The 16,625-nt window shown below is 40.2% G+C and overlaps 1 protein-coding gene across 3 annotated transcripts; it reads right to left on the bottom strand.

Annotated features, from left to right (window-relative positions):
* Window positions 1-879: 879 nt before the first annotated feature.
* gipc3 (GIPC PDZ domain containing family, member 3) lies at window positions 880-14,981 on the bottom strand. Of its 3 annotated transcripts, XM_061683852.1 has the most exons (7): window positions 14,646-14,975; window positions 9,192-9,293; window positions 8,812-8,997; window positions 8,432-8,612; window positions 4,826-4,935; window positions 3,669-3,750; window positions 880-1,476 (listed from the first exon to the last, which is right to left on the bottom strand). In XM_061683852.1, the coding sequence occupies exons 1-7, from the start codon at window positions 14,931-14,933 to the stop codon at window positions 1,325-1,327; spliced, it is 1,101 nt and encodes a 366-aa protein (XP_061539836.1). In that variant the 5' UTR covers window positions 14,934-14,975; the 3' UTR covers window positions 880-1,324. The 3 variants fall into 3 exon arrangements, with proteins under 3 accessions (XP_061539836.1, XP_061539838.1, XP_061539837.1); XM_061683854.1 differs by lacking the exon at window positions 9,192-9,293 and having other exon boundaries at window positions 14,646-14,981; XM_061683853.1 differs by lacking the exon at window positions 9,192-9,293 and having other exon boundaries at window positions 3,669-3,747.
* Between the last annotated feature and the right edge of the window lie 1,644 nt (window positions 14,982-16,625).

The raw sequence follows: 16,625 nt of genomic DNA, 5'->3' as shown, positions 1-16,625 counted from the left end.
ATTTGGTGGTCATACATTTTTTCAGGAGCAGATTAGTAAGGCAACTAAGCAGCATTAAACCACACATGCCAGTTTTGCCCAAAATACTGCTGTCTTGTATGTGGCACTGGGAACTCTGATATTCTGTCCTTATTTCTGCCCTTCAAGACGTCTGACCTCTGAACTTTGAAAGTTTTGAAAATTTGTCAGTCTGTCAGTGCTGTCTATTAAAACTATGAGAAATCAAAGAGCAACGTATCCTTCTTGTTCCCTTAAGTATGTTACACTAAATAGAACATGCTTGTACAAAATGGAGCAGTCTAATGCAGAAACTCAAATGCATCCTTTTGATCACTATGATATTGTTTTATTCTTCTTTTAAAATGTGAAAATTGTCAAACATAGTCACGTGTTTAGATGGAGATCTTTCATAGAGTACCGTACAACGCGTCAAAGTAAAACATCGCTTTCAGACAAACATCAGCTAGCAATAATACATTCTGCATTACAGAGCATAACTTTACACCTTGTTTACCATAGCAGAGCCACACAAACCTACAGTAGTAATGTCTCTATTGAACACAGAGCAGTGAAGTTAGAATATTTAGTTCATAAAGAGGGAAGCTGGTTTGTTGCCTCCTGGTGTCTAAAATAAATAATAATATACCTTTTAAATACATGTTTTTAAAAGAAGCCTTCTCCATTTTTGTATTTCTTTTACTATAACTCTTGAGAAGCCTTGAACTAAAAATCCACAAACATTCACTATAGTATATCTAACATCCTGATTTTGATCAAAGACCAGTTGTTTTTCCTGTTGCAGTTCTTTGCTGACAGATGCTCTTAAGTCATTATCTTCAAAGACCAACAGGAAAATTATTTTGAACGGATATGACAATGTAGTCTGGAATCCAAGATGCCTTTTTTTTTTTCTTCTTTTTTTCTTTCAAAACTAAACACAATCTTAACTATTGTACAATTGGTGTTGTTGTAAACATGATTGCGAATTATTTTTTCTATTAATTATTTAAAAGTGACTTCCACTGTACTGTAAATGCAATACATTTTCTGTGCATTATTTATTTGGCCTGATAATGTACACAATGGTTAAATCCTCAGTCCGATGTGAACAATAATGTGTCTAAATACCAAAACAGAAACAATACATTAATTTCAGTACCTGCCATAGTTTTAAAAGAAAGTGATTCTTGCATAAATATTAAATGTATGCAAGCATTAAACATGTATGAATGAATTTAAAATTCATGTAAGAAATAAGAAGGCTACAATGCCTTCTTTTAATTGGATGTGCCAGGGGACACCGCTCTATGGTCTAAATAAAAATCTAGATTCTCCCATTCTTGACATCTCCAATTGCTCCCCAGACATCAAACAAAAACACATCAGGAAAAGCGAAATCTCCCAGAACTGAGTCCAGAGCTTCTGCAAAGTCATCAGGGTTCTTCTTGTCTTTGCCCGCTTCCACAATGGTGGTTGCTGAGAAGATGAAGGGATACTGAGGTTTAGATTTTCTTTGGTTCATGTCAGTAAGAAGTTGGATGATATTAGAGTATGTCAGTTACAAGTCCGTAATTATATCCCATTTTATTTGGAATATTCTTCTTACATTTTGACACATTCCTCAATTCTAACAACTTTAGGACATGTTTAGGGTAAGTGTATCACCTTCACCACTAGGTAGCGCTACTACACTCTAATTGCGCTTTCTTCCACTTGTCTATTGGATCATTGAGACTATATACAGTATGTATTATATATGTGCAATGGGATCCATTGTCAGGTGTACATTCATGCATTAGTTGTGTAATAATTAGTTCTTCCGGTTCTTCATACTCATTCTAATCTGACCAGAAGGGTGACAGAGTAAGAAACTGATTTTTCTTCATATCCTAACAGAATGTGACAGAAAATACAGTATTAGTAGTTATTAGTATTCAACTGCTTCAATATTTGCAATCGGCAGTAGTGACGACTTGTGTCACTGCAACTGTTCGAGATGGAAAAATTCCAAAAACAAAACCCTGTGTCATAATCAAACAATATGAAACAGTATTAGAACTCGAACAAAGTTTCTTTCACAATCTGTTTAATTATTAGTGGGACAAAATCAGTCTAATCTCTCATGGTGACAGTGCCTGGGACTTCTTTTAAGCAGGTTTGAATAATATTGTTAATACGTATGCACCTTAAAGTTCTGGGGCCATTCCTTTTTATCCTAACATTGACCAAAAACTGTCCAATGTGAAGCTTCATTCATATGCTGATGACACAGTTTTGTATTGCACAGCCTCTACCCAAAACCAGACACTTGCCCAATTACAACTGGCTTTTAATTTTACTCAGCAGAATTTTTATTTATTCAAAACTTGTTGTAAACACAAATAAAAGTCACAAATAAAGTCGTCTTTTTCTCAAATGCTAAGGCTAAGCCACAGAATCGTCTGCAAATTGTGACATTTCAAGAGTGAGTCTTTATCAAGCTCCAGGTATCTTGGCATTTTCACTCTCATATTCATCAGTTGGTGAAAAAGTTGAAATTGAAAACTGGGTATTTATTTCAGGATCAAATCCTGCCTTTCTTTTGAATCCAAAAACAGCCTTGTTGGTGCTACTTTTGTGTCGGTCTTTTTGCATGCAGTGTTTTCACAGGGCTCTGAGGTTAATCACCAACTTGAATTGTTTGTTTGTTATAGGAGCATGTTGGAATGTCCTCCTTGTCTACACGTTGACTAAAACATAGAAGACATTTCTTGGTTTTCAGCCAACTTACCGTCTGACTTTCAGTAACTAAAGGAACTCTGGAATCTATCATCTTTGTTCACAGGATACTTTTTTCTCTCTCTCTGTCCCGGGGGTCAGAACTGAACTTGGGAAAAAGGCATTTAAGTTTGCTCCTCCCTTTTACTGGGAATATTTTCAAAAAGGAGTTGAAATTGCATTTTTTTGGTCTCAGTGGATGCTTTGAAGACATTGTTGGATAACTAGGAGGCAGATACATCTGTTTGTAGATGTTCTGTCTCTTTTGTGGGGTTTTTTTTATGATTGTGCTCAAATTCTGGCAGACTTGTTAAATTTAAATTGTTTAATTTATTTTTTATTTTATTTTTTTGTAGGTATTAGTGTTGTAAAAACTCAAGACCCGTCTAAAAACCACATTTTGAAGGTCAGACTCGACTTGTCTTGGTCTTGTCTTGGTCTCGGTGAGTTCTGGTCTCAGGCAAGTCTTGGTCTTGGATAGTGTGGTCTTGAGCACAACACTATAGTATGTACGACTGTTGTTTGTCTATCTGCACCTTTTTTTAACTGTGTTTGCTGCTGGTCTTGGTCAGGACACTCTTGAAAAACTATTTTTTCCTTGTTAAATAAACTGTCCATTTAATAATAAATCTGAGTTTTGTCTGACATAGAATTTAATTAACATTCCATGTAAACAGGTAATAAAGTGGGGCATTGAAGCAGCTATTATCCCATTGTGAATATTAGCAGCATCAAACACATTTGAGATGAAAAAGAACAGAGGTTTTGAGACAGGGCCTCCCTTAGGTCCAAGGTCAATTCCACAAACACAATTCAAGTCTTCCAAGAGGAGTGAAAGCCCTTTTTGGTGCAAATATGACTATCCATATACTTTTGACCGTAAAGTGTGCATACCAGTAAGGTGGTCTTACCGAGCTCTAAATCTCGGATGCCCATGTAGCTTTCCAGCAGGTCATCCACTTTCATGGTGGCCCGCTCTTCAAACTCATTCTGCTGGGAGGAAAATGTACTGGTGTTTACAGTTCACATTGCTACTTACATTTGACTTTTTGAGTGTTAGAAAAAAATGTATCTTGTAAGGGTTTAATCTGTGGGTTCAGAACTAATTTTAGTGTACGGTATAACGAATCCCTTTTTTCTTCATTTCTTACATACAGTTTTTTTGTAACTAAATATTCAGGCAAGAGGGTAGACCTGCACATTGGCCAACAAGATCCCAGAGCAGTAACAAACTTGTGTCTTTACAAAGCTAGTGATGCTCAGTTGTAATTGGCAAGATCAGTTATTCATTTGACAATGTTTACTATAAAAGTTGTAATTTGTAGTGGTGTAAAACTAATCCTTCATGGCCGAATATGATAGGTGCAAAACACCTTTCAGTATGATAAAATGTTCTATACTCCATGTTGCTCCACACACTATTTCTCTCTTATATTTTATTCAAAACTGAGCTTTTGTGTAAAAGCTGAATTTGTGATAGCACTGTATATTACAGAGTACAGGTGTATCCATTGGCGGCACGGTGCCCGCCTGGTTAGCACATCCACCTCACAGTTCTGAGGACCTGGGTTCAAATCCGACCTCGCCTGTGTGGAGTTTGCATGTTCTCCCCGTGCCTGCGTGGGGTTTTTCCGGGTACTCTGGTTTCCTCCCACATCCCAAAAACATGCATGGTTGGTTAATTGAAGACTCTAAATTGCCTGCAGGTGGGAAAGGTCGTTTGTCTATATGTGCCCTGCGATTGGCTGGCGACTAGTTCAGGGTGTACCCCGCCTATCGCCCGAGGATAGCTGGGATAGGCTGCAGCGCGCCCGCGACCCTAATGAGGATAAGCGGTACAGAAAATGGATGAATGAATGAAAGGCGTATCCATTGAAGTGCCTGTGAAGCTCTTATGTAGAGTAATAGACTTTATGGGTAACTGCTTCATGTTAGGTTATGGCAAATTTGGTGTATGTTAACGTTGTTGGTATAATTAGCTGAAACCTCCCAAGAGTGGTGCAAAGTCTCTAGGAAGTGTGTGTTTGTATGTGTCGCTGATAGTTCAGCCATTATCCTGCAAACTCACCACTTCCTGGACGGTAGCGGAACCTTTGGAACGAAGGCGCAGGGTTTCCCTTCCCTTGACTATCTTGCCCTCATTCGACTTGGGTACTTTAGTCCTCATTCCAATCATGTCTAAACACACACACGTATACACACACACACACAGACAATAGTTAAATTAATCGAACCATGACTGGTGACCAGTTCAGAGTGTAGTCCGCCTTTTGTCCAAAGTCAGCTGGGATAGGCACCAGCACCCTGTGACCCAGAACAGGCTTAAGTGGTATTGAGAATGGATGGGTGGATGAATGTTTTTGTGTTGTAAGTTATACAGGGGCTGCTTTTAACCTTTGTGTCCCTTGACTAATAACAATAAAAAAAAAACTTCTGCAGTTAAAAATCTAAAATATGTGCAAGAAGACTATGCATCACTTCCAATGAAGCACATTGTTTGTATTTCCCACCAAAAACTTACTTGACCTCCGCATATTCAACTGACTGTAAAAACGTCATATAATTGACCGAATGTTTTTGTTGCCCATAGATAGCGCAAAACCTCCCCTGAGAGTAGAAACTAAGCTGTTGAATGGATTTACAGTAAGTGAGTACGTCTGGTGAATTATTGTTTATCTGTGTTTGCCAGTAATTTAACACACATTAACGGTATTAACATTGAGATGATGCCAGGGTCATCATTACCAATATAAACTACATCAACTAATGTGAAACTGTTCAAACAACTCCTAGCCAGAAGGTCATTCCTTGTTTGCAAGTAGACATGATGATAGAGAGGTTTTTACATTGTTGAACCGTCTGTCATGCAACCCCAGCATCTGCATGCACTTTTCAGATACAGACAGAAAAACCCTGTCCCCAGTCACTTCCGCTGCTCATCACGCATGCGTGTGTCTGTGGGGATTATTCCCATTCATTCAACAAGTAGAACATTGATGCAGTCAGAGTCAAGAATCAGTGAGATGTTGGAACTTGAGGAAAGGCCTGGCTCACAATATCTGTTATAGTTTATCCTGAAGTTTGGGTTGAGATTAGGGCTCCTGTTCCAAAGTTCTTCTCAACCAAACTCATCTAAACATGGATTTATGGACTGTCTTTTTGCACTGGGTCACCATTATACAGGCAGAAAAAAGTCTGCTCCCCAAATTCCCATGAAGTTATAAATATTGTCCCAAATATCTTGGTAATTTAATTCAAATTAATTGTGCAGTAGTTTAGGCCAGAATATTGAATTGATTAAAATGTACAATTCGATACTGTTTGTGTGACCTGGTGATAAGGTAAAGAACTGACAAACTCTTAAGCCTCTGTTTGTGATGTAATCTCATCCAAAGTGGACCTTTAGTTACATTGTTCTCACAGTCACATCAATTGTACAGTGTTATTCGGAAGTCAGCTCCTTGACTCAAAATTTTGTTTCCCCTCTGATAAAAAAAAGGTCGACGACAGCAAGGACCCAGCCCTGTCGGCTTCATTCACTCACAACAATTTACTCCTTAATTTCCTTTCCAATGCGTTGTGATCAAGTGCAATAAATAAGGCTCTTGTGCCATTTGATGAAAACATTTATGGGAAGGGGAAAGGGAGACAAACGCCTACATGGCGAGGAATTTTGGAAATAAACCAAAGGTTAACTTTATGTTGTTGAGATTAGCCAGGATTATGTTGCTAAGGAAAGTATTACATCAAAGTGTGTCCACACAGTGCTACAACAGTATCCATACTATTGTTATTGTTTCTTGGGCATTACTTTGGTGTTTTTAAAACATCTTTTAAAGTCATTTTCGATTTCTATGTACAACATTGCAAACTAAGGTCTTATCAGCTTTATTATTTTATTTTAAATGTTGTGACACAACTGACATCTCAACTGATAGTTTGTTCACCCTGTGCACATTTAAATCAAATTACTTTTTTTTTCCATTCAGCAAACAAGGGGCCCAAAGTTGATCCTTCATACAAGCCTACACATTAATCCAGCCCTGAATACCAAGCACAGGTACCATTGGCACCATGCTGATATAATGAATCAATGGACCAAAGATACTATCGCACCTTCAGTCTTGTTATGCTAAATATTTAACATCCAACATCAAAGTATTGCTGAGATATGGCCACGCTTCCTGTTTTGCACCCTTTCAGATGATGGATACTGCCTTGTTTTGTTATTGTTTTTTCAGTAACATTGATTAAAAGACCGCAAACTCTCTTGGTTATCTTTAAATTAATGTTGTAGCGTAACATCAACCTGAGAGCAGCAGTAGTTGCAAAATAACGCCTTTTCGTGGCAAAATACAGCATTTTAGTAGTAAAGTACAGTGTTTTCATTACATGTTGCTGGAGAAACATTCAGTTTTGAATGTAGTTTATTATTGAACCTTGTTGTATGTGCTCCTAATACATTATCATAAGAGTTTGATGAGGGTTTTTAACTGTAGGGTTGCTTGTAAACAATTTTAATTTAAAGAAAAATCCTGCAGAGTGTATCAGCCATAAAAGGTGAATTCTGGAATTTGAACCGGTCCTCAGAACTGTGAGGCGGATGTGCTTCCCAGTCGTACACCATTCCGCCTAGTAGTAGTAGTAGTAGTAGTAGTAGTAGTAATAGTAGTAGTAGTAGTAGTAGTCGACTGGTTAGAGCGTCAGCCTCACAGTTCTGAGGAGCAGGATTCAATCCCCGGCCCCGCCTGTGTGGAGTTTGCATGTTCTCCCCGTGCCTGCGAGGGTTTTCTCCGGGCACTCCGCTTTCCTCCCACATCCCAAAAACATGCACGTTAATTGAAAACTCTAAATTGCCCGTAGGTTTGAATGTGAGTGCGAATGGTTGTTTGTTTGTATGTGCCCTGCGATTGGCTGGCAACCATTTCAGGGTGTGCCCCGCCTCCTGCCCGATGATGGGTTGGATAGGCTCCAGCATGCCCGAGACCCTAGTGAGGATAAGCGGTATAGAAGATGGATGGATGTGCGCTGCTGATTTAGTGGAGATGAGGAGTTGGATATAGTCGGCAGTAGTGTTGGAAGCTGCGCTGAAGTCAAGCAGGATGATGATGTTGAGATTGCCACTGTCAGAGGAGAGGAGTAGGACCTGAGGAGGGCTTTTCCGTGCTGTGGTTGAAGCGGAATCCATATTGAAATGTCTCATAGAGGTTACTGGTGGAGAGGTGATCTTTCACTTGAGATGCCACAATATTATAATTAGTCTTTAAAGACGGTGACACTGTGAGCAACTGGTTAGCACATCTGCCCCACAGTTCTGAGGAACAGGGTTCAAATCCCGGCATCGCCTGTTCCCCGTGCCTGCGTGGGTTTTCTCCTGGTACTCTGGTTTCCTCCAACGTCACCAAAACATGCATGGCAGGTTAATTGAAGACTCTGAATTGGCCGTAGGTGTCAATTTGAGTGTGAATGGTTGTTTGCTTATATGTGTCCTGCGATTGGCTGGTGACCAGTTCAGGGTGTATCCCCCCTCTCGCCTGAAGATAGCTGGATAGGCTCCAGTATGCCCACGACCCTAGTGAGGATAAGCGGTATAGAAAATGGATGGATGGATGTGCGCTGCTCTTCTATGTGCCTATACATCAAGGTACATAACAGTGTAAAAAGCATATCTCACCAAAGGCCCTCTTAGGTCCGACTAGGCGTAGAGTGAAGGGAATGTCTCTTGGTTGCTCTTTCAACATCTTGGCCACTTCGTAATGTCGACATCCCACAATGCTCTGGTCATTGATGGCCTCGATGTGATCACCAACACACACTGTCTTCAGTCGATCTATAGTGCTGCCTTCCTTTATTCTCTTAAGGGGGAGAAATAATCACTTTTAGCTTTGTTTTGAGCACCAATTACTTGAAGTCTCCTCAGAAGCAATTGAGAACACAAAAAAATGTACATTTCAATGCAGATAGTTGGTTTAATATTGAGCAAAATTCAAAACGTTTTCCAATGAACTGAAACGCAAAGTTTCTACACAGTGGTAATTCACTGTCCTTATTCACCTTAATGAATGCATATCCAGCACCATTGTCTGTGATGGTGAGGCCCAATGCGTCCTCTGTCTTGGTCACCTCCACTTCCTTCGTCTCTCCTCTGACATGAGCAAATATAAAGTCCTCCAGTCCAATCTGCCCCCCTAGTAACTTCTGCATGTCAACTTTATGGGAGTTGAGGGTACAAAACAGGATCTGAAAGCAGAATTTGAAAATACAGGAGCATGTCAAGTGGCATGCAAATGTGTGTTGCACACAAGGCTTCCTGATGCCCCAAAATCCTAATCGTCGATGGGGGTTCGGCAAACGCCCCCTGCGCCCCCCGCTCCCTCCCCCAAAATAAATTGCAGTTTATGTATTTTAAATCTGCTAATACATATCTGGCTCACCGATCTGAGGACCCGGGTTGATATCCGGCCTCGCCTGTGTGGAGTCTGCATGTTCTCCCCGTGTCTGCGTGGGTTTTCTCCGGGTACTCCGGTTTCCTCCCACTTCCCAAAAACATGCATGGTAGGTTAATTGAAGACTCTAAATTCTCCGTAGATATGAATATGAGTGCAAATTGTTGTTGGTTTATATGTGCCCTACGATTGGCTGGCAACCATTTCAGGGTGTACCCCGCCTCCTGCCCGCAGTTAGCTGGGATAGGCTCCAGCACGCCCACGACCCTAGTGAGGATAAGCGGTACAGAAAATGGCTCCGCCTGTGTGGAGTTTGCATGTACTCCCCGTGCCTGCGTGGGTTTTCTCCGGGCACTCCGGTTTCCTCCCACATCCCAAAAACATGCATTATTTGGAGTCTCTAAATTGCCCGTGGCTGTGACTGCGAGTGCAAATGGTTGTTTGTTTGTATGTGCCCTGCGATTGGCTGGCAACCAATTCAGGGTGTACCCCGCCTCCTGCCCGATGACAGCTGGGATAGGCTCCAGCACGTCCGCGACCCTAGTGAAGAGAAGCGGCTCAGAAAATGGATGGATGGATAATTCATGTAACAGGACTCAACCCCAAAAAAAAAATTCACTCCTCAAAGTTTAACTGTAAGAATTTGTACCGCTGCTTGATTACTCCATGTTATAAAATTCACTTTCATTTGCTTCACATGATATATTTCAATAAATATATACCATCATTTCAGAATAAAACTATAATTTTATTGAGATTTATTTCAGTTTGTACAACACTGTAAATGGACCGGCGGTACTGTATCTATGTAACGTAAAATCTCCAGCTATGCTATACACATTCTGACCAGCAGGGGGAAACAAACTCAAACAAATTACAACGAGTTGGCACTCAGGAATAAATCAGTTTTTATACTGTGACTTGCGTCATTCATATAATTATACTATATTTTATTTCTAATTGCATGTGCTGAAGATTGATTTTGATCTCTAATTGCTGATTTTAACGTATATGTCGTTCTCTAATTGCTACTTCAAATGAATGTTGCAACTTTCCCTGTTTAGAACCGTTCACTTTTTGTCAAATCTGTAAAGAAATAAAATACAAACTGCCAAGGGAAAATAACATGAATAAAAAAGCTAACTGTGAGGTTAAAAGCTTCATTTCATAAGCCGCAAGAGAAATTGAAGATAACCACTGTCAGTTGTTATCTGACCTGGTGTGGTTCTGTTTCGATATTGTACACGAGATACTAAAGCCTGACTACAGTTCAAGGTCTTTCTTTGTCATGTCGCTGCACCGTTAAGTCAGCTGCTGCTGTTCAGTTAACGAGAGCAAAATTTTGCAGCTTATTATCTTGAATGTCCTTATCCTCACACGTCGGACTGCCATTTAAGGTCTTTTATATGGTGTTCGTGAAATGATTTGTATTCATGTCCAAAACCAAAGTTTGCTCAGTAATTTGTGGAATCTTTATGAGTCCTGAAAATTCATTGAGAAGCCAAGGCCCTCATGGCATGCTGAGTCATATGTAGTGCGTAATTGCGTTTTAAGATGTTTATACTACTTGATGTATTTAAATTAAAATGTTTGTTGATGATCGTTGTATTCTCTACCATAACATATTCTCACTTAATAAGATTATAAATGTCCATCTTTTGTTCTAAAGACCTTCGTAGTAATAACATGTAACATGATAGTGTTGCATTTTGTGTAACTATCCAGTCATGTCAGCATAATTATAGCTAGTTTCTTCTTGATAAGAAATGAAGGTTCGCTGCTGTGGGATATACTCAGTGTAATCTCAAGTCCCGCATGTCCTTCAAGTCGTAATGTAGATAGGAGAAGCCTTCGTATAGTCCTTAATATCACTACAGATTGGCAATGCTGATGTGTTACTGCTTAATTGCTCAGTGAATTGTATTTACAGTCTAACGCTGATTAAATGCAATTGATGTATAGATACAGTTACTGTACAGCCATTTTCATTTTTAACATTTATGAAAGAAAGTATTGACGAATGTTGATATGCACACTTTTCTCTTAATTTCTTTCTTTAGCTTTCACTTTTGTCTTGCTGATCACTGTATAATCTGTTTGTCGCTGCTGTAGACAATGTCATGAATGTAGGTTTAAAAGACAAATAGTAGATTGGATCCCCACTAGTCGTAGGGGATAGGGACCGAATATGACCGCAAAAGGTAAACTTCTGTTGCCGCTTCCCTAAAAGTGATCATAATTGCCTATCCATCCATTTTCTGTACCGTTTATCCTGACTAGGTTCGCGGGCGTCCTGGAGCCCATCCCAGCTGTCTTCGGGCAAGAGGCGGGGTACACCCAGGTCGCCAGCCAATCGCAGGGCACGTAGAAACAAACAACCGTTCACACTCACATTCACACCTACAGGCAATTTAGAGTCATCAATTAACCTACATAATAATTGCCTGTATTAATAATTTAAACAATGAAACAAAGTATGATCTCAAAACACTTGAAAAAAACAAAAACCACACAGCATTGCTATCACTTACAACATATTCAAACATTGCTTTTCCCTTAAAATACAGTAAAAGTACAGGACACAGATACAATGTACCAGTACGTACACTTCAATGGCAAATTACTGTAGCTGTACAGTCCATTATAAAACAATTAACATTTGACTGCGCAGCAAAGCGCCACAACGACATTGATGATGCCGATGCTCTTGCGGCTGCAGGTGGGAAACTCGGCTGATTTGTGGGTAGCTAGGCTGGTGTCTAAGTTATCACGAGTATGGCTAGTTTCAGGTCAGTGTTTATCGACCTGAAACCGCCGGATCCATGCAGTGACAACACGAACTGGCGGTTTCGCGATGTTCCGCTGAGCCATTCTTATGGATTCCACTAGTTTTGATGCTGTGTTTATTCCGAGTGTAGCGAAACTAGCTCGAGACACACGCACAGCCATCTCATCCATCCTCCTCTCTTTCTGACTGTCAATCTAACAGCAACCATGTTAGATTTGTGATTGGATGAGCCAGTCGGGCGCTAGGAGCTGAACCGAGTGAGCCTGTGTTCATCCATCACGGTCTGCTTTGGTGCCGCCACAAAAAAAGGACAATCTCCGACTGCAACGGACAATTAGGACTGGCGTAAAAATCGTCGGTAGCCCGCTACCCACCCTTGAGGACTTGCACGCTACCAGAACTAAGACAAGAGCATGCAATTTGGTTGAGCGTACAACTAGTTGGATGGTTGGGTTTTTTGGGCGAGGTTACGGCCCGACAGAAAATCGAAAATAGACGACTTTTCCGCAAATGACAGAGAGTAGGTTTTAAAAAAAATAATAATAGTGAATTTGTGAATGTCGAACAACTCCAACGGGGAATATTTGGGGGGTCCACTGTAAATCGTTACAAAACAAATTGAAAAGTGCATGACCTTCGATGCACCTTCATGAATATAAGAACTGGATGAATGCTTCTGGCTGATCACATTTTAACAAAATATTTATATTCTATTTGAGTATTATGCCTATTTTATGTAACTCATTGATATTCTTAAAAAGACCTCTGATACCACTAAAAACAACAACCCCAATTCCAATGAAGTTGGGACATTGTGTTAAATATAAATAAAAACAGAATACAATGATTTGCAAATCATGTTCAACCAATATTTAATTGAATACACTACAAAGACAAGATATTTAATGTTCAAACTGATAAAATTTATTGTTTTTAGCAAATAATCATGAACTTAGAATTTTATGGCTGCAACGCTTTCCAAAAAAAGCTGGGACAGGTGGCAAAAAAGACTGAGAAAGTTGATGAATGCTCATCAAACACCTGTTTGGAACATCCCACAGGTGAACAGGCTAATTGGGAACAGGTGGGTGCCATGATTGGGTATAAAAGGAGCTTCCCTGAATTGGAAGCAAAGTCACAAGCAAAGATGGGGGAGGTTCACCTCTTTGCGAACAAGTACATGAGAAAATAGTCGAACAGTTTAAGGACAATGTTCCTCAACGTACAATTGCAAGGAATTTAGGTATTTCATTATCTATGGTCCATAATATCATCAAAAGGTTCTGAGAATCTGGAGAAATCACTGCATGTTAGCAGCAAGGCCGAAAACCAACATTGAATGTCTTTGACCTGCGATCCCTCAGGCGGCACTGCATCAAAAACTGACATCAATGTGTAAAGCATATCACCACATGGGCTCAGGAACACTTCAGAAAACCAATGTCAGTAAATATAGTTCGGTGCTACATCCGTAAGTGCAACTTGAAACTCTACTGTGCAAAGCAAAAGCCATTTATCAACAACACCCAGAAACGCCGCCAGCTTCTCTGGGCCCGAGCTCATCTAAGATGAACTGAGGAAAAGTGGAAAAGTGTTCTGTGGTCCGACGAGTCCACATTTCAAATTGTTTTTGGAAATTGTGGACGTCGTGTCCTCCGGGCCAAAGAGGAAAAGAACCATCCTGACTGTTATGGACGCAAAGTTCAAAAGCATTCATCTGCTGCGATGGTATGGGGCTGTGTTAGTGCCAATGGTATTGGTAACATAGACATCTGTGAAGGCACCATTAATCCTGAGAGGTACATACGGGTTTTGGAGAAACATATGCCGCCATCCAAGCAACGTCTTTTTCACGGACGCCCCTGCTTATTTCAGCAAGACAATGCCAAACCACATTCTGCACATGTTACAACAGCGTGGCTTCGTAGTAAAAGAGTGCGGGTACTAGACTGGCCTGCCTGCAGTCCAGACCTGTCTCCCATTGAAAATGTGTGGCGCATTATGAAGCGTAACATACGACAGCGGAGACCCCGGACTGTTGAACAGCTAAAGCTGTACATCAAGCAAGAATGGGAAAGAATGACACCTATAAAGCTTCAACAATTAGTGTCCTCAGTTACTGAACGTTTATTGAATGTTGTTAAAAGAAAAGGTGATGTAACACAGTGGTAAACATGACCCTGTCCCAGCTTTTTTGGAACGTGTTGCAGCCATAAAATTCCAATTTAATGATTATTTGCTAAAAACAACAAAGTGTATCAGTTTGAACATTAAATATCTTGTCTTTGTAGTGTATTCAATTCAATATAAGTTGAACATGATTTGCAAATCATTGTATTCTGTTTTTATTTATTTTATTTAACACAAGGTCCCAACTTCATTGGAATTAGGATTGTAATATATTATCTTGCTTCATTAAGCATTGTGTTTTTTTCTCTTCTGTTGGATGTTGCGGAATTGTGCAGCACATAATATCACGGCAAGTTAGTATGATTGGCCCTCATGATCCATGTAAAGATGGGAACACTGTGTCACTTTAACAGCGTTTCATGAGAACCAAAAATAAATAAATAAATAAACAACCCACAGAAAAGCTAAATCAAATTCAATAAAACAGCACACTGTTGTTGTTGTTGACAAAACCAGTTTTATACCTCTGAGTGAGAGATGTTGAAAACTTCAGCAATCTTGGCATACAGCTCCTTCACATTGGTGAATCCATGGATTCGGCCCGTGGGGCTTCCGTGAGCCAGCTGCGTGTGGAAAATAAGCCTCGGCCGTGGGTATTCCGGCAGCCCAGTTGGCGGTGGTGAAGGAGGAGGAAGCAGAGGCGCTGTGGGCTCCATATGCCCCCGATTGTGGCTTTGGGCCTTGTGTCCCTCCATGGCCTCTGCCCCAGCTGCCTTGGAGTCCTGTGGGCTCATAGCCTCCCTGGTCTGCATCTGCTGACGTGCTTTCCTCCTCTGGTAGCCCTGCTGGTGCAACTGCTCTAGCAAAAAGAGACAAATACTGACCTCCCCCCTTAGTTAGCTGTCCAACCATCCAACCACCCTCAGCTTTGGGGAGATCAGTGCTGATGAATTCGTCATGAATAAAGCATGGTAACATTAACTGCCATGTAGAAACCAAACACCCTTCAAGTGGATGACTGTATGTTACACCTGAGCCTTTGGTAGCTCACACTGAGAGAATAGAATCAAATTAGATTCTAAAAAAATTACAAAATGGTACCCGAATCCCCCATCAGCCTGCCTGTGAGGAGTGCAGTTCGATTGTGTAGAATGTTTTCTGTTTATGAAAGGCGCAATTTGTGACTGCCAATCTAGAAACAATCATCCCAGAACAAAAGGGAAACTGATATCGTTGGTTAGGGAGCATCCAGTAGGTGCCCAATCCTTGGTGATGCAATGACCTTTTTGCCCATGCAGACAGGACTTTCAACAGATGCTTAATTCACAATGGTGGTGTGTATTACAATAAAAGATAATTGGCATTATAGTTATACAGTACACCACTACAAATTACAACCACACAAATAGGAATTGTAATATCTAATTGATTATTGAATTCAGTCACTGATGGTGTAGTGGTACACTCGCCTGACTTTGGTGCAGGCAGTGTGGGTTCAGTTCCCACTCAGTGACTGTGTGAATGTGAGGGCAAATGGTTGTCCATGTCTATATGTGCCCTGTGACTGACTGACGACCAACTCATAGTTTAGTCTGCCTTTCGCCTGAAGTCAGCTGGGATAGGCTCCAGCGCCCTGTGACACTGAGCAGGATAAGCGGTGTTGAGAATGGATGGATTATTGAATTCATTCAGTATCTAATTGAGTAATTATCAAATTGATACCTTATGACTGAATGATTGTTGTAAGGGAAGAATAGTTGATCCCTGGAAGGAATCTCTTTAGATTTTGGATTTCCACATTATGTATATACAGTAGCAGCCAGTAGATGACATGCATCCTTTTTTGAATCGATCAGTTTGTTATATTAATTTAAATTGCAATTTACTGTACAGTGAGGAGTTAAAAATGGTATGGGATGCTACTGTACCCATTTCTTGTATATTATGTAATATTTCTCATCATTGACATTTGTGTGCTCAACAATGCAAACATAGACCAACACAATTTGCTACAATATGCACGATATGCCATAAATAATTGAGAGATGAAACATACTGTAATAAATTTATTAGAAAATAAAAATAGAATGGCACTCAATGTAGAGTAGAAGCACTCCACCACAGCTGAATTTTAACAGCAAAAGACATGTTGGTTGTGTTTGTCCAACCATTTGTTAGTGAGCAAACTACATCTTGTTCCATGGAGGATGATGATGTAAGTCCTGATGATGATGATGATGCCCTGTATGCCATGGACGTTCCTATACATTTTTATTTTCTTTTTCTGTCAGTACAAAGAAAACAGTTTCCCTCTTAACTCACGCTCTCAAATGATGGGATGTAATGTGAAACTATTTTAATATGAAACATGATGAAATGTGTCATTGCAGCGTGATTCCAACGTGGATCCCATTAGAAAAAGACCGCTTCAAACAGATTTCATGGTGAGTCATCATGCCACGAGAATATCAAAGGCCAGCAACAGTGTTCAGTTATAGTGGAAA

This window comes from Phycodurus eques, chromosome 8 (genome assembly GCF_024500275.1).
Source record: "Phycodurus eques isolate BA_2022a chromosome 8, UOR_Pequ_1.1, whole genome shotgun sequence".
Lineage (NCBI taxonomy): Eukaryota > Metazoa > Chordata > Actinopteri > Syngnathiformes > Syngnathidae > Phycodurus > Phycodurus eques.
This window is presented reverse-complemented; position numbering and strand designations above follow the sequence as displayed.

Bases quoted from the DNA above. Each gene is read 5' to 3' on its own strand.
- gipc3 (XM_061683852.1), bottom strand. From the start codon at position 14,933: ATGCAGACCAGGGAGGCTATGAGCCCACAGGACTCCAAGGCAGCTGGG. The intron at 8,613-8,811 runs GTGAATAAGGAC...CTCCCCCTTAAG, and splicing joins CTGGATATGCATTCATTAAG to AGAATAAAGGAAGGCAGCAC. The intron at 3,751-4,825 runs GTGAGTTTGCAG...TTTTCCTCCCAG, and splicing joins CCGCTACCGTCCAGGAAGTG to CAGAATGAGTTTGAAGAGCG.